The following is a 24,628-nucleotide window of genomic DNA, read 5'->3' as shown; positions in this document are numbered from 1 at the left end:
TCAAATCAAAAAAATCGAATCAAACAATATGACATGCAATTCCTCCAAGGCATTTCTTTCTGTGAGCCAAAGGATATTGCCAGAAATATTGCTTAAATTCCATAAAGTGTGATAGAAAAGAAAGACTTCTATTTATTTATTGCCTTACTTAATGGTGTCTGAAGAAACTTTGAGTGCTTCATATGACATAAATTATTTAAACTAACTATTATGCAGAGAAAAATGGCAGTGTGCTGTGAAGAAGAAAAGTGAATGAGGAAGTAGCCTGTTTTTCATGATGCTTTCGTTATACATTGGTTAACATCTAGATATATATTAATTATTTAAACTTGGGTGTTGCAGATAATGAAAACTTGGAAGGATTGTGACCTGTGGGATGAACTGTGTTAAAGTAGGGAAAAGAGTATTTCAGACCCTGGATGTCAAACTTCTGACTAAGGCTACTATAGCAGTGATCTTTGCACTCCTGTATGCCTAGGAGACTGATAACCTGCAGCAGGCACCTCAAAATGTATAGGGCATTGGTGAGGCCGCAGCTGGAGTACTGTGTGCAGTTTGGGTCGCCGCACTTACGCAAGGATATTTTGGCCTTGGAGGGAGTGCAGAGGAGGTTTACTAGGCTGATACCGGAGTTGAGGGGCTTGAGCTATGAGGAGAGGCTGAATAAACTAGGCTTGTACTCGTTAGAGTTTAGAAGAATGAGGGGAGACCTCATTGAGACGTATAAGATGATGAATGGGATGGATAGGATAGAGGTGGAGAGATTCTTCCCGCTCAGAAAGGACAGCAGGACTAGGGGGCACAGCCTCAAGATAAAGGGGGGGCGGCTTAGAACGGAGTTGAGGAGGAACTTCTTCACTCAAAGGGTGGTGAATCTCTGGAATTCTCTGCCCGTTGAAGTGGTGGAGGCTACCTCGTTAAATATTTTTAAGACGCGGGTTGATGGGTTTTTGATAAGCGAGGGGATTAAGGGCTATGGGGAGAGGGTGGGAATGTGGAACTGAGCCACGACAGATCAGCCATGATCTTATTGAATGGCGGGGCAGGCTCAAGGGGCTGGATGGCCTCCTCCTGCTCCTATTACGTTGGAAAGGTATCATCAGCAGTGCAGAAATAAGATCTTTCAAATCTGGTAGGAAGAAAGTTCAGTAGCAGCATTAACTCCCAAACCAACATACCCTGAATAGAGGCACTAATCAGCTCCGCTGGTTGAGACAGTGATTTACATGTCTGACACCAGATTCATGAAGCCACTCGTCATGGCAGGAGACTCCCAGAAAGACAGTAGAAGGACTTTAGGGATGTCCTCAAAACACCCCTGAAGAGATCAAATATCCCTGCCAACCCATGGGAGTCCCTGGCTTTTTACCAACTAAAATAGAGATGGTTAATGTAGGAAGGCACCAAAGAGACTTTGTTGGGAACACGGAGAGGTGAAATTGAGGTGACAGAGCATGTGAACCTCCAGATACCTCATTTGTCTGACACTTAAAGCATCACCTGCCTTGCATGTAACAAATTCTGCAGATCACTCATGAGACGTACACCCATCTGAGAACCTTTCAAAGCAGAATGGAAGCTGTCATCAAGGGACTCAGAAGAGGAGGATCAAATCTAAAAGGACATAGGCAGGCGAAAAGGACAGACAAATGACAGATGAAATTTAGTGCAAAGAATTGTGAAGTTGCTCATTTTGGTGGGAAGAACAAGGAGAAGCAATGTAAAAATAAGGGTACAATTCTAAATGGGGTGCAGGAGCAGAGGGGCCTGAGGTTGTATGTGTAGAAATTATTGAAGGTGGGAGGGTGGGTTGAGAAAATGGGTAATAAAGCACGCTGCATCCTGGGCTTCACTGGTTTAGTGTCAACTGGAGTATTGTATCCAGTCCTGCCACCACATTTTCAGAAGGATGCGAAGGTGTTATGGAGGGTGCAGAAAAGATTCATGAGAATGGGTTCCAAAGTTGATGAACTTCAGTCACATTGGGAAAGTTGAGATTGTTTGCCTTCGAGAAAAGAGGGTTTGGAGGAGATTTGATGGAGGCGTTCAAAAACATGAGAGATGTGGACAGATTTTGGAAGGATTAAGAACCAGGCAACTCCGTTTTAATGTGATTGGCAAAGAAGAAGTGTGACATGAGGAAATGCTTTCTTCTGCCTCCTTCCGTGATGTAACTGTTCTATGATTCTATAACTCAATGTCTGTAACATAGCTTGCATCTAATTCTGTACATTTAATTTGATTTCAGTGTCCCAACAAAATGACAGTAGGAGGCAGTCATTGCTTGAAAGACTTCTTGATGCTGTTAAGCAGGTAAATAAAACTTTTATTACACTAACTTTCATTTATAAGTTAGAAAGTAGTTTATGGGTTGATAAGAACAAGAATGCTGGCGACGCACAGTAGGTCCCCTGGTATCTCTGGTGAAAACACAAAAGTTAATATTTCACAAGGAAATAAGTAGGTTGGTGCAAACTGACCCAAGTTGTGAAGTGCTGATTCATTGAATAGGTGTTTTGAGTCGAAGCAGCTGAGCCCTGGATGTCTGATACAGAATTTTGAAATCTTCTGATGAGTTGATTCCCCGTGGAGTTGTTAATCTCTGCTTTAACTATAACTGAGACACTTCCCTGAGGTGATTTAGTTCGCATTTACGGTGTAACACCTAATATGAGAGACAGCAGAAAACTATGGAGGATTTTCATCAGCTCATAGAAAATGTATTTGAAGTATTTTTGCAATGTCACTTCAATAGGGCAGTGAAAATGATATTTAAAATGTCTATGATTACGTGTCTTACTAGTGCTAAGTCTTTTCTGTGAAACACCACCTTATTGATGTCATTGTAACTGGAAGTGTTTCACAATTTCCACACTGAAATATAACATATTACTCAGATTGTCAACTTGCATGCATTTACAGAAAGATAATTTAGAACTATTTATATATACAGAAAAATAAAAAATTTTCTAATTGAATTATTGGGTCATGCTCTCTTGGAGAGTATAAGTGCATTTTCATGATTCTCCACAGTGTGCTCTTAGAGTCTTAGATTCATTTATTTATGTAATTTAATGAATGTGAAGATTGATGAAATTTGGGGTGCAGTACTGATCTTGATTTTCTTCATTCTGTGCACTTAAACTCTTTTGGAATAGCCAGGCAGTGTTTCAAATTTACTTTGAATCACTGTCGCGTTGTAACAAATTAATCCTCATGATCAAAGGTGAGACAGATTGTCACATCAAAGCCATGAAAGACAGCATGGAGTGGGGTGGGGGGGCCAACAAACAGTGAAAGGAAAATGGTTAGTTATGGCAACCAGAACATGATGGTGTTCTGGGAAATCTTTTGAATGGAGGTGGAAAACATGCATGGTGAGATGATACACAGAGAGAGTTTAAAGAATGTTAGACTGACGAGGAAGTGTGCATGCTCTCATGTTGGAATTTGCAGTGAGTGGGGAGGGGTGAGGCCAAACAGAGGTTTGGACATGAAGACCAAATCAATGCTTTGGACTAGATTGCGTGGACAAACTGTTTCAAATTAAACAGGTTAGGATGGATCAGAGTCACTCTTCGAGTTATGTCCGGGCAATATTACATGTTAGAAGATTCTTCTTTTCCCAGAATAGAGTATCTGTGGAACAGTTTGCTGCTTTGTACAGTATGTGCTGATAGGCTGAATTTCTTTAAGTGAAGGTTGGACCTGTTTCTGGCTAGGGTGGAGGTCACCTTGTGGGAGAGATACGAACAGCAGAGTCCCAGCATTCATGGGGGCTATGTTCCCATGAACTCTTGCAAAAGGTAAAATTGTGAATGGTGCATGTATTCCATAAGACCAATTTTAAAATGAAAATAAACCTGACACCTCAACTGGCACATGGGGAGAAAAAAATGGCAAAATGTGACTTGTGCCATGTGGCCATAGTGTATCCAGTCATCCTAAAATCAATTTCTTTGAAAGGAGCAGAGGCAATAAAAACAATGTGTTTGAGTAAATGTAAGACTATTTTGACAATTAATTTGACAGGTAAATTGACAATGAAAGTAAAGTAAAATTTATTTATTAGTCACAGGCAGGCTTACATTAACACTGCAATGAAGTTATTCTGAAGATTCCCTAGTTGCCATACTTTGGCGCCTGTTCAAGTACGCTGAGGGAGAATTTAGCATGGCCAGTGCACTTAACTGGCATGTCTTTCAGATTGTGGGAGGAAACCCATGTATATATGGGGAGAATGTGCAAACTCCACACAGACATTGACTAAGCAGGGAATCAAACCCGCTCCCTGACGCTGTGAGCTAGCAGTGCAAACCACTGTGCCACCATGCCGCCCATAAACAAAGACAATGTTAAATTTGTCACTCAGAGGTTATAACAACTATCCCTGAGAGTACAGTACAATAACGTTTGTCACACTTATAGATTACAGGACAGAACTTGAGAGTGGAGAAAGAGGAAGTAGATGAAGTGGCTGATGTCAGTGTTGATGTGGATGAAAAGAGTAATGTTATTTTTGACTATTGCACATTTTCCTTTTCATTTTTGTAAAGTTCTCAGCAAGGAGCAATAGCAGTGTCAATTGCTGTATAATAGGCAACGCTTCTTCCCATGTTTGTATCATGGTCTGTATTCTGCTTGTTCAAATCTTCAGCTGATCTTATGAGATCGACTATCATGGTTATAAAATATGCCTCCTTTAGGCTTTTTTTTCCTGCTTCTGCTGCTGTGTATTTTCATTTCATTTCATCAGTTCAACCATATATTCCGTAGAGAATTCCCCCTGATGAGATTGAAGCAACTCATCCACTTCTTCTTTCGTTGGGTCTTGAAATCCCTCCTCTCCAACTTTTTTTTTGCCAAGTCAACAATCCTGGCAACTGTAAGGACTCACATTCTAATCAGTATTCTGCAAACTGTGTGTGCCTTTGTATGCTCTGTTTGTGATCAGAACTCCCACTCACCTGACGAAGGAGCAAATCCTGAAAGCTAGTGGCATTTACTACCAAATAAACCTGTTGGACTTCTTATTGTGTTTACTCCACTTCACCAACCACGTTCGGGAACCCTGGGAACTCATTCACAACCTCGGGCCAGACTATTTTCCACAGGCATTTATGGCTGCAGCTTTAACTTAATCCCATGAGTTCTTAATTATGCTGACTGCTATGAGGAAATTGAATTCCTGCCAGCAATCACAGTCTGTGATTGAAGGCTCTGCTTTCTTAAGATGAAGAATGTGGCTAAAACTTTTTTGGCTGCAGTAACCCTTAAATAACGCAATGACTCCCTGGTCCATTGACTAGGTAACTGATGTCAACCTCTGGATAGCTCTCTGCAAGGGATTGTGGATGTCCAGGTGTATTATCAAAGATCAGTAGAGCCTTGAAAGGCTGACCTGTGGCAGGAAGCAATTCTAGAAATAGTTTTCAGATACTACTACTGTAATCCAGGCAATGCTATTGGCCTTACAAAAGTCTGGCAGAGAAGATTTATTTTTCCCTTTAAAAGTTTGAGTTTTTCTGATCTTTAAGCTAACATTGGCTTGCACTTAAGACAAACCACATTGGCACATTTGATTTGATTTGATTTGATTTATTATTGTCACGTATTAACATCCAGTGAAAAATATTGTTTCTTGAGCGCTATACAGACAACACATACCATTCACAGAGAAGGAAAGGAGAGAGTGCAGAATGTAATGTTACAGTCATAGTAAGGGTATAGAGAAAGATCAACTTAATGCAGGATAAGTTCATTCAAAAGCCTGACAGCAGCAGGGAAGAAGCTGTTCTTGAGTTAGTTGGTATGTGACTTCAGACTTTTGTATCTTCTCCCAAAGGAAAAAGGTGGAAGAGAGAATGTCCGGGGTGCGTGAGGTCCTCAGTTATGCTGGCTGCTTTGCTGAGGCAGCGGGAAGTGTAGACAGAGTTAATGGTTGGGAGGCTGGTTTGCGTGACGGATGGGGCTACATTCACAACCTTTTGTAGATCCTTGCGGTCTTGGGCAGAGCAGGAGCCATGCCAAGTTGTGATACAACCAGAAAGAATGCTTTCTGTGATGCATCTGTAAAAGTTGGTGAGAGTAGTAGCTGATATGCCAAATTTCCTTAGTCTTCTGAGAAAGTAGAGCCTTTGGTGAGCTGTCTTAATTATAGTGTTGGCATGGGGTGGGGTTGAGCCAGGTTTGGCGGTTGGTGATCTGGACACTTAAAAACTTGAAACTCTCTACCCTTTCTACTTTATCCCCGTTGATGTAGACAGGGGCATGTTCTCCTTTATGCTTCCTGAAGTCGATGACAACCTCCTTCGTTTGTTGACATTGGGGAAGAGGTCATTTTTTGCTGCACCAGTTCACCAGATTCTCTATCTCATTCCTGTTCCCTGTCTCATCATTGTTTGAGATATGACCCACTGCGGTGGTGTCGTTAGCAAACTTGAAAATCGAATTGGAGGGGAATTTGGCCACACGATCATAGGTACATAAGGAATTTAATAAGGGGCTAAGAACACAACCTTGTGGGGCACTGGGGTTGAGGATGATCATGGAGAAGGTGTTGTTATGTATCCTTACTGATCGTGATATGTAAGTTAGGAAGTTCAGCATCCAGTCGCAGAGGGAGCTGCCGACGCCCAGGCCATGGAGTTTGGAGATGAGTTTTGTGGCAATAATAGTGTTGAAGGCTGAACTGTAGTCAACAAATAGGAATCTGACATGGGTGTCCTTGTTATCTAGATGTCCCAGGGTTGAGTGCAAGGCCAGGGAAATGGCATCTGCTGTAGACCTGTTGCAGTGGTAGGCAAACTGTAATGGATTCAGGTAGTCTGGGAGGCTGGAATTGATTCGTGCCTCGACTAATATTTCGAAGCGCTTCATAATGATGGATGTCAGATTCACTGGCCAATAGTCATTAAGGCATGCTGCTTGGTTTTTCTTGGGTACCGGGATGATGGTCGTCTTCTTGAAGCAGATAGGGACCTCAGATTGTTGTGAAGAGAGGCTGAAGATGTCTGTGAATACCCCCGCCAGCTGATCCACGCAGGATCTGAATGCACGTCTGGGTTCCCCATCTAGGCCGATCACTCTTTGTTGGTTGACCTTCAAGAAAGCTGCTCTGACATCTGCAGTGGTGACCCCAGATACGGGTTCATCCAGGGTTTCCAGGGTGGAGGGCAAGCTCTTGCTCACCTCTTGCTGAAAAACGGGGTAGAATGCACTGAGCTAATCGGGGGTGGGGGGCAGGGGGGCATGCGTTGGAGCTGGCAATTTTACATGCCTTCATCTTGTAGCCCGTTACGTCTTGCAAACCTTGCCATAGTTGGCGGGCGTCAGTGTGGCTAACCTGGGACTCTAGCTTTGTCTGATATTGTCTTTTGGCATCTTTGATGGATCTATTTAGTAAGAAGTATCACAACACCAGGTTAAAGTCCAACAGGGTTATTTGGTAGCACAACCCAGTTGTTTTCGGAGCACTGCCCCTTCATCAGGTGAGTGGGAGTTCTGTTCACAAACGGCATATGAAGACACAAACTCAGTTTACAAAATAATGGTTGGAATGTGAGTCTTTACAGACAATCGAGTCTTAAAGGTACAGACACCGTGAATGGAGAGAAGAAGACGAACACCTTGCCAAAGCCATCCCCACACCCCCACTTCTTGCCTGCAAACAATCGCACAATCTCAAACAGACCATTGTCTGCAGCAAACTATCCAGCCTTCAGGAGAACAGTGACCACGACACCACACAACCCTGCCACAGCTACCTCTGCAAGATCGTTGTGCTGGATCGTTGACACGGTTGCCATCAGCTCATGTGAGGACATCATCCACCAGGTACACGGTCCATACACTTGTAACTTGGCCAATGTTGTCTACCTGATACGCTGCAGGAAAGGATGTCCCGAGGCAAGGTACACTGGAGACACCATGCAGAAGCTACAACAATGGATGACTGAACACCGCTCAACAATCACCAGGCAAGAGTGTTCTCTTCCTGTTCAGGAACACTTCAGCGGTCATGGGCATTTGGCTTCTGATCTTCAGGTAGCATTCTCCAAGGCAGCCTTCACAACACATGACAGCACAGAGTCGCTGAGCAGAGACTGAAAGCCAAGTTCTGCACGCATGAGGAGGCCTCATCCGGGATCTTGGGTTCATGTCACACTATCTGTAATACCCACAACTTGCCCGGACTTATAAAGTGTCACTAACTGTCCTGTCTGGAGACAATACACTTTCCTTTAACCTGTGCTTAACCCTCTCTCCACTCACGTTGTCTGTACCTTTAAGACTTGATCATCTGTAAAGACGCGCATTCCAACCATTATCTTGTAAATTGAGATTGTGAACAGAACTCCCACTCACCTGTTGAAGGAGCAGCGCTCCGAAAGCTAGTAGCTTGTGCTACAAAATAAACCTGATGGACTTTAACCTGGTTGTGTGACTTCTTACGATGTTTACCCCAGTCCAACGCTGACAACTCCACATCATTTCTTGTATTGGTCAGTGTCACCTGATTTCAACACCTCAGACTTGGACTTCAGCAAGCAGTGGATATCCCTATTCATCCTTGGTTTCCGGATGGGGAACACATGGATTTGCTTCCCTGGCACACAGTCTTCTACACGCTTACTAATGAAGTCAGTTACCACAGTGGCATACTTGTTAGGCTGGTCGCAGAATTTTTAAATACTGGCCTTACATATTAGAAATTTTAGTCTGTCCTTTGCTGCTTTAAAGGCAGGAGATGACCTTTCTTTCGATATGTTGATTCTATTTGGCGTTTTCTTCTAGAACAGGTCAGTTTTGAATGTGTTAAAGTTTGAGTCTCTCCTCAATGTATTCTTGCAGCATCTTGTGAAACTCTTCTGCAGCTGCATAGTCAGCTGATGCAACCTTCCCCCAAGTTCATGGGTGGCCTGGTGGCACAGTGGTTAGCACTGCTGCCTCGCAGCTCCAGGGACTCGGGTTTGATTCCTAGCTTGGGTCACTGTCTGTGTGAAGTTTGCACATTCTTTCTCTGTGTGCATGGGTTTCCTCCGGGTGCTCTGGTTTCCTCCCAAAGTCCAAAGTTGTGCTGATTAGGTGGATTGGTCATGCTAAATTCTCCCTCAGTATACCCAAACTGGTGCCGGAGTGTGGCGACTAGGGGTTTTTCACAGTACCTTCATTGCAGTGTAAATGTAAGCCTACTGGTGACAAATAAATAAACTTTACTTTTTAACTCACAGAAGTTGAGCTGGCAATACGACCACCAGGAGCATTAACGCTGGCCCTTTTTCTTCAGATTATCTCATCCTGATTGTGGATTCATTGAGCCAACATGATAGCTGTGTTTGCTGCATTTTTCAGTCTAAGATTTGTGACTTTCTGTGGAAGTATCATCACTTTCCTGGGACGCTTGCTGCTTGATTCTGATTCATTCATTTTTTTGTGAAGTGCTGTACTGTAAAATACTGGAGTTGATGTATGCTGTAAATCACAGCAAATCAAATGCTATTAGAGATGCCATGTGCACAGTGCACACATCCTAAAGGAGAAATGCATCACAGGTGCCTTGTTTTTCATGGCTTCTGAATGCTGGCTTTTCTTTACTTCAGGACCAATATATTTCCAGTTAGAAACTTTTAATGCTTAAATTGTGGATGGACAGGAGACTTGAGGCCACGTTGGGTGATTGTGTTTGTGTAAGTAAAAAATAAGTTGCAAATGGTGGGAGTTTATTGTACTTTGTCGCATTAATCAGGGCAAGGTTGGTCCCCTGGATTACTTTTAATTGTCAAAGGGAATCAGAGAACAAGTTTCCAGATTTGTTTTCCTTCCTAATTAGCCTGGGTTTTTAATTTATTTTCAGTTCATGGGATTATATGACTCCAGATGGAGTAGGGAATTGAAAGGTTCAGGAGGTTGGACTTGAGTTGAGTGATGAAGAGGTTCAATGTTAAATTCCTGTTGGCGATAGTCTGTTGGTTAAGAATGAAACTAAGCCAAAGTTTACTCAGTTTAGATTTATTCACAGGGTGAAAGATTATAAGCATATACCTCATAACCACACCAAGTGCCACTTTACATGTGGCAGTTGCATATAGTTTAACAACAATTGACATATCATTAATATTTAAGTATGATAGAGAAGTATGAGGAGGTTTGGGGAGAGTGGAAATATTGGAAGTATTTTTTTGAGGTGTGGGCTGATGGCAGTAGAATTGAAGGAGGTATTGAGTTGAAGGAGGTATTGAGCTCAGGGAGAGAGAGGCAGTGAAAGGTTTGGTGAATATTAGGCCCAGAGGGGGTTACTGTGTAGTTGGGGCAGCAAGCAGTGATGAGGGAGTTGTACAGCAGGATAGTGTATCAGTTGTAGTTGCCGGAAATGTAGTGTTCGAATGGAAACCAAGGATGAAGTAATTTTCGTGGGTAGAAGATGACAGTTGAGATTGTTGAAAGAGAAAGTGGTGTGGATGGTCATGGCAACAAGCAAACAATTAGTGATATCTTTGTTATGTGTGTATTTCAGTTGCTAATCTGTACGCCAGCTCATTACTTCCCTTATTTCTGTTTGTAACATTGAATGATATAGTACCAAAGAGGCCCGTTGTACCGAAAACAGCTGTTTGAAAGAGCTATTCAATTTGTCCCTTTTCAAGAAAGTCTTGCAGATGTTTCCCATTTAAAACTTTATTAAATGTTCTTTCGCCACCCTTTGAAGCAGGCCATTTCAGATCACCACAGCTTACTGTGCAAGAAAAGATTTCACCTGTGCTTTTTGCCAATGGATTAAACCTTTGTCCTTTGTTTACTGACCCTTCTGCTTGTGGAAAAAATTTCTTTTATTTACCTTACATGACTTTGAACATCACTATTAAATCTTCACTTAGCCTTCTCTGCTCTAAGGACAACAACCCCAGCTTCTCTCATCTCTTATGCATACAGGCATCCAGTCATGCCATGTTTTATTCCGACTTTGTCTCTCCTTTCCCCAGACCCTATCCTAACGCATCACTGGTCCTCTGCCCTTTTCCAAACTTGTCACCATTCCTGGCTTGAATCATCCCCCACTCCACCTCCATCCCCTTCAAGTTTCTTGGGCAATGTTTGGCTGGCAGTACAATTATAAATAATGAATAGTTTATAGTTGTTGTTACAACTCTTCGGGGCATTGGTTGGACTGGCACAGTTTTGGTCTACTTATTCAAGATATGCTTGCATTGGGGCAGTTCAGATAGGGGTCACTTGGCTGATTGCTGGGATGAAGTGGCTGTTCTTTGAGGAAAGGTTGCGTAGGCTATGCCTGTATGCATTGGAGTTTCGAACAATTAAGAGGCAATCTGAATGAAACATAAGATTCTGAGGAGGCTTAGCAGGGTAGATGTTGAGAGAATATTTCCTCTCACGAGGTAATCTAGAGCTAGGAGGCACAGTCTCAAAATAAGACTGAGATAAGGAGGTGCTCTTGCAGAGGATCATTAGTGTTTGAAATACCCTTCCACAGAGTGCATTGGAGTCTGAATCATTTAGGATATTCAAATCTGATTTTGTTTAGCTGCTTGGCCTATTAAGGATTCCAAGGTTATGAGGCCAGGTAGGAAAGTGGAGCTAAGGTACAATCTGATCAGCCATGATCTTACTGAATGTCAGAGCAGGCCTGATGGGCTAAATGCCTTACTCCCACTCTTTCTTATGATCTTGTCTTGTGCAATAAAAAAAAGCTCAGCTCATGTTTGCATGTGGAAAAGAACCACAGTCAAACTGCAATTTCCTGTGTCTGACAGTATTCTTGCAGTCATGCTTTCAGTCATATAATCTAAGTAAAACCTCCAGAGTAATGGGTCTACCCAGAAGTCATTTATTCTGCAACAAAAGGACAAGTTTATCAAATATCATGTGAAAAAAGTATCATAGAACGTTAAAAAGATGTTGATCACTTTTTCTAATTTCACATGTTAATTTCTTAGTTTTGTTCAATTTCTTCCAGTGTGCCACTATTTCTATGCCTTGTAATGCATGCAAGTAACTCAAGATTCTGGTCAGTTAAGAAGCAGAAACAGAAAATATTTCTAAACTGTTTATCTGTACAGCAATTATCTTGACCATATTGTTACATAAAATAGAAGCACAAACTAGATTTTTTTTATGTTACTCTAGTTGCAGGCTGTATCAAAGGGACCCCTGAGAAGACAATCTATTTGTAGTCTGTTTCCTTAATCCTGGTCCATTTTTTAGTATTTCATTCTAGGTTTTATAAGAAAATAAGTTGATCACTTGATTTGTTTGTGGGATTGGCTGTCGGTGGCAAGGCCAACATTTAATGCCCATCCCTAATTGCCCTTGAGAAGGTAATGAGAACTACTGGAAGGGAGTTCCAGGGTTTTGACCTTGCGACAATGAAGGAATGCTGATATAGTTCCAAGTCAGGATTCTGTGTAGCTTGGAGGGGAAGTTGCATGCGCAGGTGTTCTATGCATCTGTTGTCCTTATCCTGCTAGGTGATAGAGGCTGCGGGTTTGCAAGGAGTTGCTGCATATAACGTTTTAAAAGTTTATTTATTAGTTGCAAGTAAGATGTACATTAACACTGCATTTCCCTAGTCATCTCACTACGGCGCCTGTTCGAGTCAATGCACCTAACCAGCACGTCTTTCAGAGTGTGGGAGGAAATCAGAGGATCCGGAGGAAAGCCATGCAGACAAGGGGAATGTGCAGACTCCACACAGACAATGACCCAAGCTGGGGATTGAACCCAAATCCCTGCACTGTGAGGCAGCAGTGCTAACCATTGTGCCACCCCTTGCATATGGTACAGGTGCTGCCACTCTGCATTGGCGATGGAGGGCATGAACATTTTAAGGTGATGGAAGTGGACTGATCAAATGGATCAAGTATCTGGATGGTGTCCATCTTCTTGATTGTTGTAGCAGTCACACTCATCCAAGCAAGAGAATATTCCATCTTATGCCTTGTAGATGCTGGTCATTCTTTGGCGAGTCAGGAGCTGAGTTACTTGTCTTAGAATTCCCAGCCTCTGATCTGCTCTTATAGTCACAGTATTTATATGGCTGATCTAGCTCAGTTTCTGGTAAGGCATGACCTAGGCTGTTGATGGTGGGGAATTCAGCAACGGTTATGTAATTGAATGTCTAGGGGAGGTAGTTAGATTCCCTTTTGTTGGAAATGGTCATTGCCTGGCACTTGTGTAGTGAGAATGTTCTTTGCCACTTATTAGTTCAAGCCTGAATGATGTCCAGTTCCTGCTGTAATATGGGCATGGATTGCTTCAGTATCTGAGGAGTTGGTACTGAACATTGTGCAATCATCAGCGAACATTCTGGTGGGAAGAAGATGCAGATGTTTGATTCTACAACACCAACAATCATAATCTTTCTCCTTTGTGCTGGATATGACTCTGACCAGCGGGGAGTTTCCTTCCAGTTCCTATTGACATCAGTTTTGTCAGGGCTCCTTGATGCCACTGAACACTGAGGTGAGGTGAGAGTGACTGCCCTTGACGTCAAGACAGTATTTGACCGAATATGGCATCAAGGAGCCCCATCTCAGCTCCAGGACATCAATGCAACACTTCCTCAGGGTAATGTCCTAGGCCCATTCATCTTTAGCCGCTTCATCAATGACCTTCCTCCCACCAAAAGAGCAGAAGTGGGGATGTTCGCAATGATTATACAATGTTCAGTATCACTTGTGGCAACTCAGATACTGAAGGAGTCCGTGTTCAAATGCAGCAAGACCTGGACAATATCCAGGCATGGACTGGCAAGTAACATTCAAGCCCCAGACGATTTAAACATTATCCCTTGACATTCAGTGGCATTAATATTGTTGAATTCCCATTATCAATATCCTGGGGATTAGCATTAACCAGAAACTGAATTGGACTAGCCATATAAATACTGTGTATATCAGAGCAGGTCAAAGGCAAGGAATTCTGCAGTGTGTAACTCACCTGATTCCCCAGAGCCTGTCAATTATCTACGAAGCACAAGTCAGGAGTGTAATGGAATGCTCTCAACTTGCCTGGATGAGTGCAGTTCCAACAAAGAACACAGAGCAGTACAGCACAAGAACAGGCTCTTCGGCCTACCAAGTCTGTGCTGACACAGATGCCTTTCTAATCTAATATTTTCTTGCCTCTACGAGGTCCATATCACTCTATTCTCCACCATATTGATGTATCTATCCCCAGATGCCTCTTGAACGTTGTTATAAAACCTATTTCCACCACCCCTGCTGGCTTTGCTTTCCAGGCATTCACCACCCTCTGTGAAAAATGTGCCCCTTACATCTTTCTTTTAAACTTTCCCCCTCTCACTTTCAATTTATGCCCCCAAATAATTGATGCTTTGATCCTGGGAAAAAGACTCTGACTATCCAATCTATCTAAGCCTGTCATAATCTTGTAAACCTGTATCAGGTTCCCCCTCATCCTCTGATGCTCCAGTGAAAACAATCCAAGTTTGTTCAACCTTTCTTCATAGTTCATACTCTCCAAACCAGGTAACATGCTGGTAAATCTCTTCTGCATCCTTTCCAATGCATCAACATCCTTCTGGTAGTGTGGCAACCAGAATTGTACACAATACTCCAGATGCGGCCTAATCAGCTTTATACAGTTGCAACATGATTTTCCAATTCCTATACTCAATGCCCTGACTGATGAAGGCCAGCATGCCATAAACCTTCTTGACTATCTCGTCCACCTGAGTTTCCACCTTCTGGGAATTATGGGTCTATATGTCTAGATCCCTCTGAATGCTAATATTTCTAAGGGCTCTACCATTTACTGTATCAGTTATCCCTAAGAATCTTCTCCAGTAATTTCAAGAAACTCGACAGCACTCAAAACTGCCCTCTTGATGGCTACCCCTCCACAAGCATTCATTCCCTCAAATACTGATGAACAGTGGCATCTATGTGTATCATCTACAAAACGCACTGCAGAACTCCCTAAGATTCTTTAGGCAGCACTTTCCAAACTCAGAACCATTACCATCTTGAAGGACAAGAGCAGCAGACATCTAGGAACACCATCTGGAAGTTCCTCTTCAAGCTACTCACCATTCTGCCTTGAAAGTACATCACTGTTTTTTTCAGCATTGCTGAGACGAAATAGTGGAACTCCTTCCCTCACAGCACTCTGGGTGTACCTACATCTCAGAGACTGCAGTGGTTCAAGAGGGCAGCTTACCACTACTTCCTTGAGGGAAATTTGGAACGGGCAATAAAAATGCTAGTCTAGCAAGCAATGCCCACATCCTGTAAAATGAATTTTAAAAAAAGCAATCGGTCAACTGCTGCCTTGAAATCATGTACAGTCTCTCTCGCATCTTTTTTGTGTTCCGCTCTTATCCATGTTTGGACGAAGGTTGTATTGAGGTCAGGAGCCGAGTGGCTCTGCAGAACCCAAACTGAGCATCAGTGAGCAGGTTATTGCCGCGTAAGTGATGCTTAATAAGCACTGCTGACGATGCCTTCATCACTTTAGTGATAATTTCAAGGAGACTGATGTTGGCGCTGATCTGCTGGATTTATCCTGCTTTTCATGGTTAGAACATACCTGCACATCCCTCATGTTTTTGGAGTTCCTGTTCTCCTATTTAGCTATTGCTTTTTCTTCCATTTTCATTGTTTTAAAAGTAAAATTCAAACACTTCATTTCTCTTTCGTGCTCTTCCCAGAGTTTTTCTTTATTTTTCCCAGTGCCATTAATCTATGATTTTCTGGGTCTCTTTGTACTGCCTGAGTCAGCTCATCAGCACAGAAATTGGATCATAGTGATTATTGCTTTGCCCATTGTATTACCATTCTCAATTATTGTAAACCTTATTTTTGATGTGTTTAATGTTATGGCTGCCAGAATTGTCTTTTGTGTTTTTTTTCACTTGGTCTTCATGCCAGTTTGTTGTACACAATTATTTGGAACATAGCTTAACTAGTGAGTCATTTGAGATGACCCTCTTGTTTCAGCTGAATTCACTTTGGAATTGCTGCTGAACCAACTGACCCTTTTGTCACGGCAAAAAATCTTTTCATTGTTTATTGATGCATTGCTTCAGCTTCCAAACAATCCCTTTGGCCACATCACTCTCACTCATTTCTGATGAGACCACAGAAACTTCAGGTTTCAAACCTTGTACAATGAATGTGATTGCAGACTTTGAGAACAGTAAGATCATGCTTTTCTGTTTTTGTAGTTCATAAAATACCTGCATTAAGAGATGCCTTTTCTTTCCTTGTTACCTTCCTTCTACTGCCATACTCAGATGTTGGAACTTCAAATATACAGCCTCAACTTGTGAGAAGTTTGGTAAAAAGGCCACTTTGTTGAGTTCAATAAATGTAATTTAGTAGCGAATATCATGCAGTCTGTTGCTTTTTCTAGGGGGCATTGATTGTATAATGTGCAAAGGGTTCCGTTATTTGCATGATGATGTATTCATTGCGTAAAGAGGAGGTGTTTCATAACGCTGTCTTCAGTTAGTTTCAGGATGTGATTTGATTGAATGATATATTACCAAAGCCAAGCTCTCAGATATTGAAACAAGATGGATGGTTGTTAACTTGTACAAATGTATTGTTAGCTTTTTGAGACTTTAAGGTCGCCAGTCTGCATTTTATGAAATATTTCCTTTTCCCTGCATTTATCATTGCTCATCTTCCCTTGTTCAAATATAGTGCCAAATTCGTTTTGGAGGAAGAAAGGAAATTGCATCCGACACTGACAGTCGGTAAGAGAAATACCAATTTGTTCCTGACTTTGTGATTGATTTATTTATTGCTTTGTATGAGGTGTTACTAGCATATTTGTGTTCATTTCAGATTTTCAGAATTTAGTTTATTGTTTTTAATCAATGAAGAAATATATTTTCAGGTGTGTAGAGTACTTTTTAAAATTTTTGTTAATTTGTTTGTAACTTAATAAATAAACTTTAAATCACTCCTTTCCTCAACCAAGTCTTTGCTCAATGGTAACATCCTTGATTCTGAATCCAAAGATCATGGGCTTTGTGCAAAGTGCTTTAGATTGTAAGATATAGAAGCAGCATTCAGCCCATTGAGTCTGCTTTGCTATTCAAACATGGCTGAATATGTTTCTCAACCTCATTTTACTGCTTTTTCCCCCTAATCGTTGATCATTAGACCATAAGACATAGGAGCAGAATTAGGCCAGTCGGCCCATTGAGTCTGCTCTGCTATTCAATCATGCCTGATATTTTTCTTATTCCCCATTCTCCTACCTTTTCCCCCTAACCCCTGATCCCCTTATTAATCAGGAACCTATTTATCTCGATCTTAAATGCACTCAATGACCTGATCTCGACAGTCCTCTGTGGCAATGAATTCCACAAATTCGCAACCCTTTGGCTGAAGAAATTCCTCCACATCTCGATTCTGAAGGGTCGTCCCTTTACTCTGAGGCTATCAGATTTTAGTCTCTCCTACTAATGGAAACATCTTCTCTACATAAAACCTGAGGTTGTCAAGGGCACTTTATAAATTCAAGTACTTTCTTCCTTGTATTAATTTTTGTTACAACCTTAGTTATTAATGTAATGAGTTCATTTTATAGTAGGCTGATTTTTATGGGCCTAATTTCCTCTCCACTTCAGGCAATCCATAGGAATTGGACAAGTTGGGTCAGCCATTCAACTGGAAATGAAATGAATCCATTTTCCAATCCTCCCTGACTCAGGCTTTCCAAAACACAACCTCAACTCCGAGTGCTACCATCTCCACTAGCCACATTTCATTGAACATAAGAACGTAAGAACATAAGAAATAGGAGCAGGAGTAGGCCATCTAGCCCTTCGAGCCTGCCCCGCCATTCAATAAGATCATGGCTGATCTGTCGTGGCTCAGTTCCACTTTCCCGCCCTCTCCCCATAACCCTTAATCCCCTCTCTTATCAAAAACCCATCAACCCGCTTCTTAAAAATATTTAGCGAGGCAGCCTCCACCACTTCAACGGGCAGAGAATTCCAGAGATTCACCACCCTTTGAGTGAAGAAGTTCCTCCTCAACTCCGTTCTAAACCGCCCCCCCCTTTATCTTGAGGCTGTGCCCCCTAGTCCTACTGTCTTTTTTGAGCGGGAAGAGTCTCTCCACCTCTATCCTATCCATCCCATTCATCATCTTATACGTCTCAATGAGATCTCCCCTCATTCTTCTAAACTCTAACGAGTACAAGCCTAGTTTATTCAGCCTCTCCTCATAGCTCAACCCCCTCAACTCCGGTATCAGCCTAGTAAACCTCCTCTGCACTCCCTCCAATGATGGTTCTTAGATTGGGCCATGTTTATCACCACACTTAATCTCTTGGGCGAGACCCTATCTTTCTTAGTGTTGCATTACACAGCCCGTTTAGTGGTTTCGGATAAGTATGATTCTTAAAAAGCAATTCAGAAGCAAATAAGCTATTTTGTTGGATTGTAAGGAAAAATACAGCTTTGATCAATGCTGCTGACGTGGGAGCTTCTGTACAAGGTTTGTCCAGAAAAGACAATAGTTCAGTTTGAATAAACTAACATGTAATAAAATCCAAAAATGTTGATTGCAGTATGGTATAACAGTCTTTGGGGGGGGGGGCAAGAATTTTGAGTACCAAACTGTTTTCCTTTTTTTATATTTTATATATTTTTCAGAACACTTACATGCAATAGTGACATCTAGTTATCTTACTGCACCAGAGATCTAAAAATTAATAACAGTTTAGATTACAAATTATAATTCTTTTGTAAAGAACAAACTGAAAGCTTGAAGTTTAAATGAATTTGATTTGAAACTTAAAGTCATGCAGCTGACACTATTTTTAAATTTCAGGCTCTAGTTGACTACACCAGAAAATAATTTTCTGACACTATTTGTTGAGAATATTTGCAGCTCTTTAATGTGTAGCACTAAAATGTCTTTAGTGCTAGCTCGGTACAGTTAATTGTAAGCCTGATGAGATGCAATTAAATACCTTGCATGTTTGAAGTTCCTGAAGATAAATTAACATTAAACCATTTTTATTTTTACATGCTTTTTAACATTAGAAACTTATACATGAGTAACAATAATGTGTTGTGTTAGCTAATGGAATTTGGGCTAATTGTTTAAATATTTTCCAAAACATCTGTATTGATTTTTCAGCTAATTATCAGAGAATTACATTTCTGTGCAAATTACTTTTGTATCTCAAGTTTTATCTGATACCAGCCATTCAAGAAAGGTGGAACTTCTAAAGGCATTGCCTGCAAATAAAGTATTTTGTCATGCATTTTATTTGTTCTGTTAACAGGGTGATCTGTCTGTGTGCTCAGTTTGAGACTGTGTTACAGCATGGCTTAAGGAGAAGCAGAGGATTAGCACTTACAGCAGCTGCTATTAAACAGGCAGCAGGATTCGCCAATAAAACTGAAACAGGTAATCATTAAACAAAAAGCAATCAGCAGATTTTTTTTACTTTAAATTGAACATTTTTCAATATTGAATTGCTGCAGTCATTATAGACTATATTAGCTTTAGAATATAATGTTTTTATTCTGAATGTACCTCTTCATGAATATTTGTCAAATCATTTACTATTCTGAGCAAGAATTTGGTTTGCCAGAATTAGATTTGTTTATCAGTACAAAAACAAAATACTGCTGAGGCTGGAAATCTGAAACGGAAACACTGCAAACATTCAGCAGGTCAGGCAGCACGTGGAGAAAAGCAAAGCTAACATCTCAGGTTGCGATGACCTTTCATCAATGCTGAAGGTAGGGCAGTGGTACATACAACCACATGAATTAGGAGCAAGGGTAGGCCATTTGGCCCTTTAAACCTACTCTGCCATTCAAAAAGATCATGGCTGATTTGATTTATTAGTGTAACATTCATTGGGATACAATGAAAAGTACCGTTTCTTGCATGCTACACAGACAAAGCATATCGTTCATAGAGTTCATGGGGCGAAGGAAAGGGGACAGTGCAGAATGTAGTGTTACAGTCATAGCTAGGATGTAGAGAAAGGTCAACTTAAAATGAGGTAGGTCTGTTCAAAAGTCTGATGGCAGCAGGTATCAAGTTGTTCTTAAGTCCATTCGTATGTGATCTCAGATCTCAGAATTTTGTATCTTTCTTGACAGAAAAAGATGGAAGAGAGAAGGTCCAGGATCCTTGATTATGCTGGCTGCTTTTCTGAGGCAGGAAGTGTAGAGAGAGTCAATGGATGGGAGGCTAGTTTGCGTGATGGACTGTGCTATATTCACAGTCCTTTGTAGTTTCTTGCAGTCTTGGTCAAAGCAGGAAGCATACCAAGCTGTGGTGTATCCAGAAAGGATGCTTTCTATGGTGCATCTGTAAAAATTGGTGAGAGTCGTAGCAGACATGTCAAATTTCCTTACCCTTTTGAGAAATTAGAGGCGTTAGTGAGTTTTCTTAACTATAGCGTGGCCTGGAGGGACCAAGACAGGTTGTTGGTTATCTGGACACCTAGGAACTTGAAGCTTTTGACCAATTCCACTTCATTCCTGTTGATGTAGACAGGTGCATGTCTTCCGATATGCTTCCTGAAGTTAATGACTATTTCCTTTGTTTTACTGACATTGAGGGAGAGATTATTGTCACTGCACCATTTCACCAGACCTCATCATTGTTTGAAATCCAACCCACGAAGATGGTGTCATCAGCAAACTTGAAAAGTGCTTCCAAGTGTCTCTGCTCCGCTCACAAGACCATGCTCCATTCCCTGTGTTTTATGGTGCACTGTGCCTCCCAGATAGGAAAGGCCATGCTCTGATCCCCAGGCTGTAGTTATGGTACTCTTGACTGCCTCTGCTTTCCAAGGGAGTGTAATGGGGAAGGGGTGAACAATGAAAGAAAATGTCTGTTAGGTTGCAAGGCAGGAGATGTTAAATAATAAAAGATTTCAGCCAAAGGGATTAGGTTTTTTTGATACAGGCGCGAATGTGATGAGGTCTAAATTATTTTTGCTTCCAAATGTTAATAAGAAAGCTAATAAAAAAAACTACCGACACAGTGCTATGGTTCTTTAAATGTCAATTGCATCTCTTTAATCTTGGGTGGGGTTTCATTTGGGATGGTTATCTGGGCCAGGTACAGTTATGCACCCTGACTTATGAATGGCAGGCACCATTTTAGTTCAGGACTTGGAAATAGGATTTTCTGAAGAGAACAGCAGGCAACTTGATGAATGAATGGCAATATTAAGATAGGAACACCAAAGTGGGGAGTGAAGGCTTTGACTGATTTTTCCTTCATTGTCAGCTTGTTGTCTCTATGAATATTGAGATTTCTGGCTTAACGGCATGAGGTATTTTTAAAATGCTGGTATAGAGCTGAAATTAGTCCTTTGTGTAGACTTAATTCTAGGTTGTGCCACAGATTCAATTATCTTTTTGGGTCATTAACTTATTTTACAATTTACATACCAATATGAGGGAATGAATTGAGAAAATGTTCAAGCCATGTCACTTAAGTTCTTTTGAGGCAAAACCTGTCTTTTTATTCTTAATTTCTTTCTTTTTCTGCATGATACCTTTGTATTACATTGTCTCTGCAAATAATTAATTCTTAATGTGAAGCCCAATATTTTCTTAGTCCTTTGTATTGTCTGTGAGCTGGCTTATGACTTGTCTGCTTGCTTCCCAAAATCCCTTTGTGGGCGGCATGGTAGCACAGTGGTTAGCACTGCTGCTTCATAGCGCCAGGGACCTGGGTTCGATTCCTGGCTTGGATCACTGTCTGTAGTTTGCACATTCTCCTCGTGTCTGTGTGGGTTTCCTCTGGGTGCTCTGGTTTCCTCCCACAGTCCAAAAATGTGCGGGCTAGGTTGATTGGCTATGCTAAAATTGCCCCTTAGTGTCCTGAGATGCGTAGGTTAGAGGAATTAGCGGGTAAACATGTAGGGATATGGGAGTGGGGCCTGGGTGGGATTGTGGTCGGTGCAGACTTGATGGGCCAGATGGCCTCTTTCTGCACTGTAGGGTTTCTATGATCCATCTTCACCATCGCTCCCATTGTCTCCATTTCGCTGTTTACATATATGAACCATTTGACACTTATGGCCAAAGAGGACAACTTTATTATTATTTAATTGTAATGAAGCCACGTCAACTGTAGTTCTGCTATGTTGCAATTTTCTGCTTTTTTTCACAACTTTATATTGCTCTCTCTATTCCTGAATCTTGGTTTAAAAAAAAACTTTGATTTGATTTATTATTGTCACATGTATTAACATACAGTGAAAAGTATTGTTTCTTGTGTGCTATACAGACAAAACATACCATTCTTAGAGAACATAGAACATAGAACATAGAACATTACAGCGCAGAACAGGCCCTTCGGCCCACGATGTTGCGCCGACCAGTTACAAAAACAATGACCCACTAGCCTATACCAATCCCTTTTCGTCCATAAACCTATCCAGAGATCTCTTAAACGCCCCCAAACTAGACGCATTTACAACTGCAGCAGGCAGGGCATTCCAATCCCTCACTACCCGCTGGGTAAAGAACCTACCCCTGACATCCGTCCTGTAGCTACCCCCCCTTAATTTAAAGCCATGCCCCCTCGTGCTAGCTTTCTCCATCCGAGGAAAAAGGCTATCACTATCCACCCTATCTAAACCTCTAATCATCTTATATGTTTCAATAAGATCCCCTCTTAGCCGCCTTCTTTCCAACGAAAACAACCCTAAATCCCTCAGTCTCTCCTCATAGGACCTCCCCACCATACCAGGCAACATCCTAGTAAACCTCCTCTGCACCCTCTCCAACGCCTCCACATCCTTCTTGTAATGCGGGGACCAGAACTGCACACAGTACTCCAAGTGCGGCCGCACTAGAGTAGTGTACAGTTGCAACATTACACTGCGACTCCTAAATTCAATCCCCCTACCAATAAACGCCAAGACACCGTACGCCTTCTTAACAACCTTATCTACTTGATTCCCAACTTTCAGGGATCTATGTACACACACACCTAGATCCCTCTGTTCATCCACACTATTCAAAGTCCTCCCGTTAGCCCTATACTCGACACATCTGTTGCTCCTACCAAAGTGAATTACCTCACACTTCTCCGCATTAAATTCCATCCGCCACCTCTCGGCCCAGCTCTGCAACCTATCTAAGTCTCCCTGCAGACTATGACACCCTTCCTCACAATCTACCACACCTCCAATTTTGGTGTCATCAGCAAATTTACTAATCCACCCAACTATACCCTCATCCAGATCATTAATAAAAATTACAAACAACAGTGGCCCCAAAACAGATCCCTGAGGCACACCACTCGTAACTGTACTCCATGATGAATATTTACCATCCACCACCACCCTCTGTCTCCTATCTGAAGGAAACGAGAGTGCAGAATGTAGTGTTACAGTCATAACTAGGGTGTAGAGAAAGATCAATTTATTGCAAGGTAAATCTATTCAAATGTCTGACAGTAGCAGGGAAGAAGCTGTTCTTGAGTCGATTGGTACATGACTTCAGACTTTTATTCCTTTTTCCTGAAAGAAGAGGGTGGAAGAGAGAATGTCCGGAGTGCATGAGGTCCTTAATTATGCTGGCTGCTTTGCCAAGGCAGCGGGAAGTGTAGACAGAGTCACTGGATGGGAGGCTGGTTTATGTGATGGATTGAACTACGTTCATGATGGAGTTTTTTTGCTGACTTGAGCAGAGCAGGAGCCATCCCAAGTTGTGATACAACCAGAAAGAATGCTTTTTAAATACCCAAGTCTCTGGGGAACATCTGTCAGCAATCTAAACACCTCCCTTTTATCCCAGTGCTAACTGCCAGCTAGTTTTCTATTTATCCATTTTATGGGATGTGGGTTTACTGTCCTGAACTGAACTGAGCGGCTCGTTTGGCCTCTTTAGAGGGCAGTTAACACCATATAGCTGGGGATCTGAAGAGGTGTGGCTAGTTTCTTCTCTAAAGGGCATAAGTAAACAAGATGAGTTTTTACGACAGTTGATGAGAGTTGCCTGGTCATTATATGAGACTAGCTTTCTATTCCAGATTTTACTAACTGAATTTAAATTCCATCAGCTGTCATTGTGGGATTTGAACTCATGTCCCTCGAACATTAGCCTGGGCTATTGTATTACTTGTTGGGTGACATTGCCACTCCATCACCATCTCCCTATCTTATGATTAAGGCTAGTGTTACATAACCCTTTTCCTGAATCCTCAATAATTTTGTTCAATTTAAAGATTCGGGATTGAAAAGACCTCAAGTTAGTCATTTGACCACCTTATTTGAGTGCTGCTATAAATTACTTCATGTCTCCATGACTGAAGCAGATTTTCACTTGGAAATTATAGAGCTTCATGAACGTAATAGACTAAAGCCAATATGAAAGTGGAAATACTTGAATTTTGGAGAAATGTGAGCTGCACCTAAATATCAAGACAGTTACCCATAGTTTGATTTGATCTTTGCATCAACCTGTATGACTGCTCCCTCACAAATGCAGTGTTTTGACTGAGATGACATTTTAAGAGTTCGTAATGCACAATTGGTACAAAGAGAATTTTAAGGTATTAGTGAGAATCAAATCATTGTTTCATGTGGTTAGCTGTGTTAGGTACATTTTTGTTTCAGTTATATTGAGAACAGATGT

At 41.6% G+C, this 24,628-nt stretch overlaps 1 protein-coding gene across 1 annotated transcript in view; it reads left to right on the top strand.

Moving 5' to 3' along the window:
• snx29 (sorting nexin 29) overlaps positions 1-24,628 on the top strand; it is a 538,494-nt gene that overhangs the window by 20,265 nt on the left and 493,601 nt on the right. Inside the window, exons 2-4 of the mRNA XM_080207008.1 lie at positions 2,249-2,313; positions 16,686-16,738; positions 19,291-19,415. Coding sequence (XP_080063134.1) covers positions 2,249-2,313; positions 16,686-16,738; positions 19,291-19,415 — 243 coding nt within the window. The remainder of the gene's footprint in view (positions 1-2,248; positions 2,314-16,685; positions 16,739-19,290; positions 19,416-24,628) is intronic.

Source organism: Carcharhinus amblyrhynchos, chromosome 18, assembly GCF_965287045.1.
Source record: "Carcharhinus amblyrhynchos chromosome 18, sCarAmb.v2.hapA, whole genome shotgun sequence".
NCBI lineage: Eukaryota > Metazoa > Chordata > Chondrichthyes > Carcharhiniformes > Carcharhinidae > Carcharhinus > Carcharhinus amblyrhynchos.
This window is presented reverse-complemented; position numbering and strand designations above follow the sequence as displayed.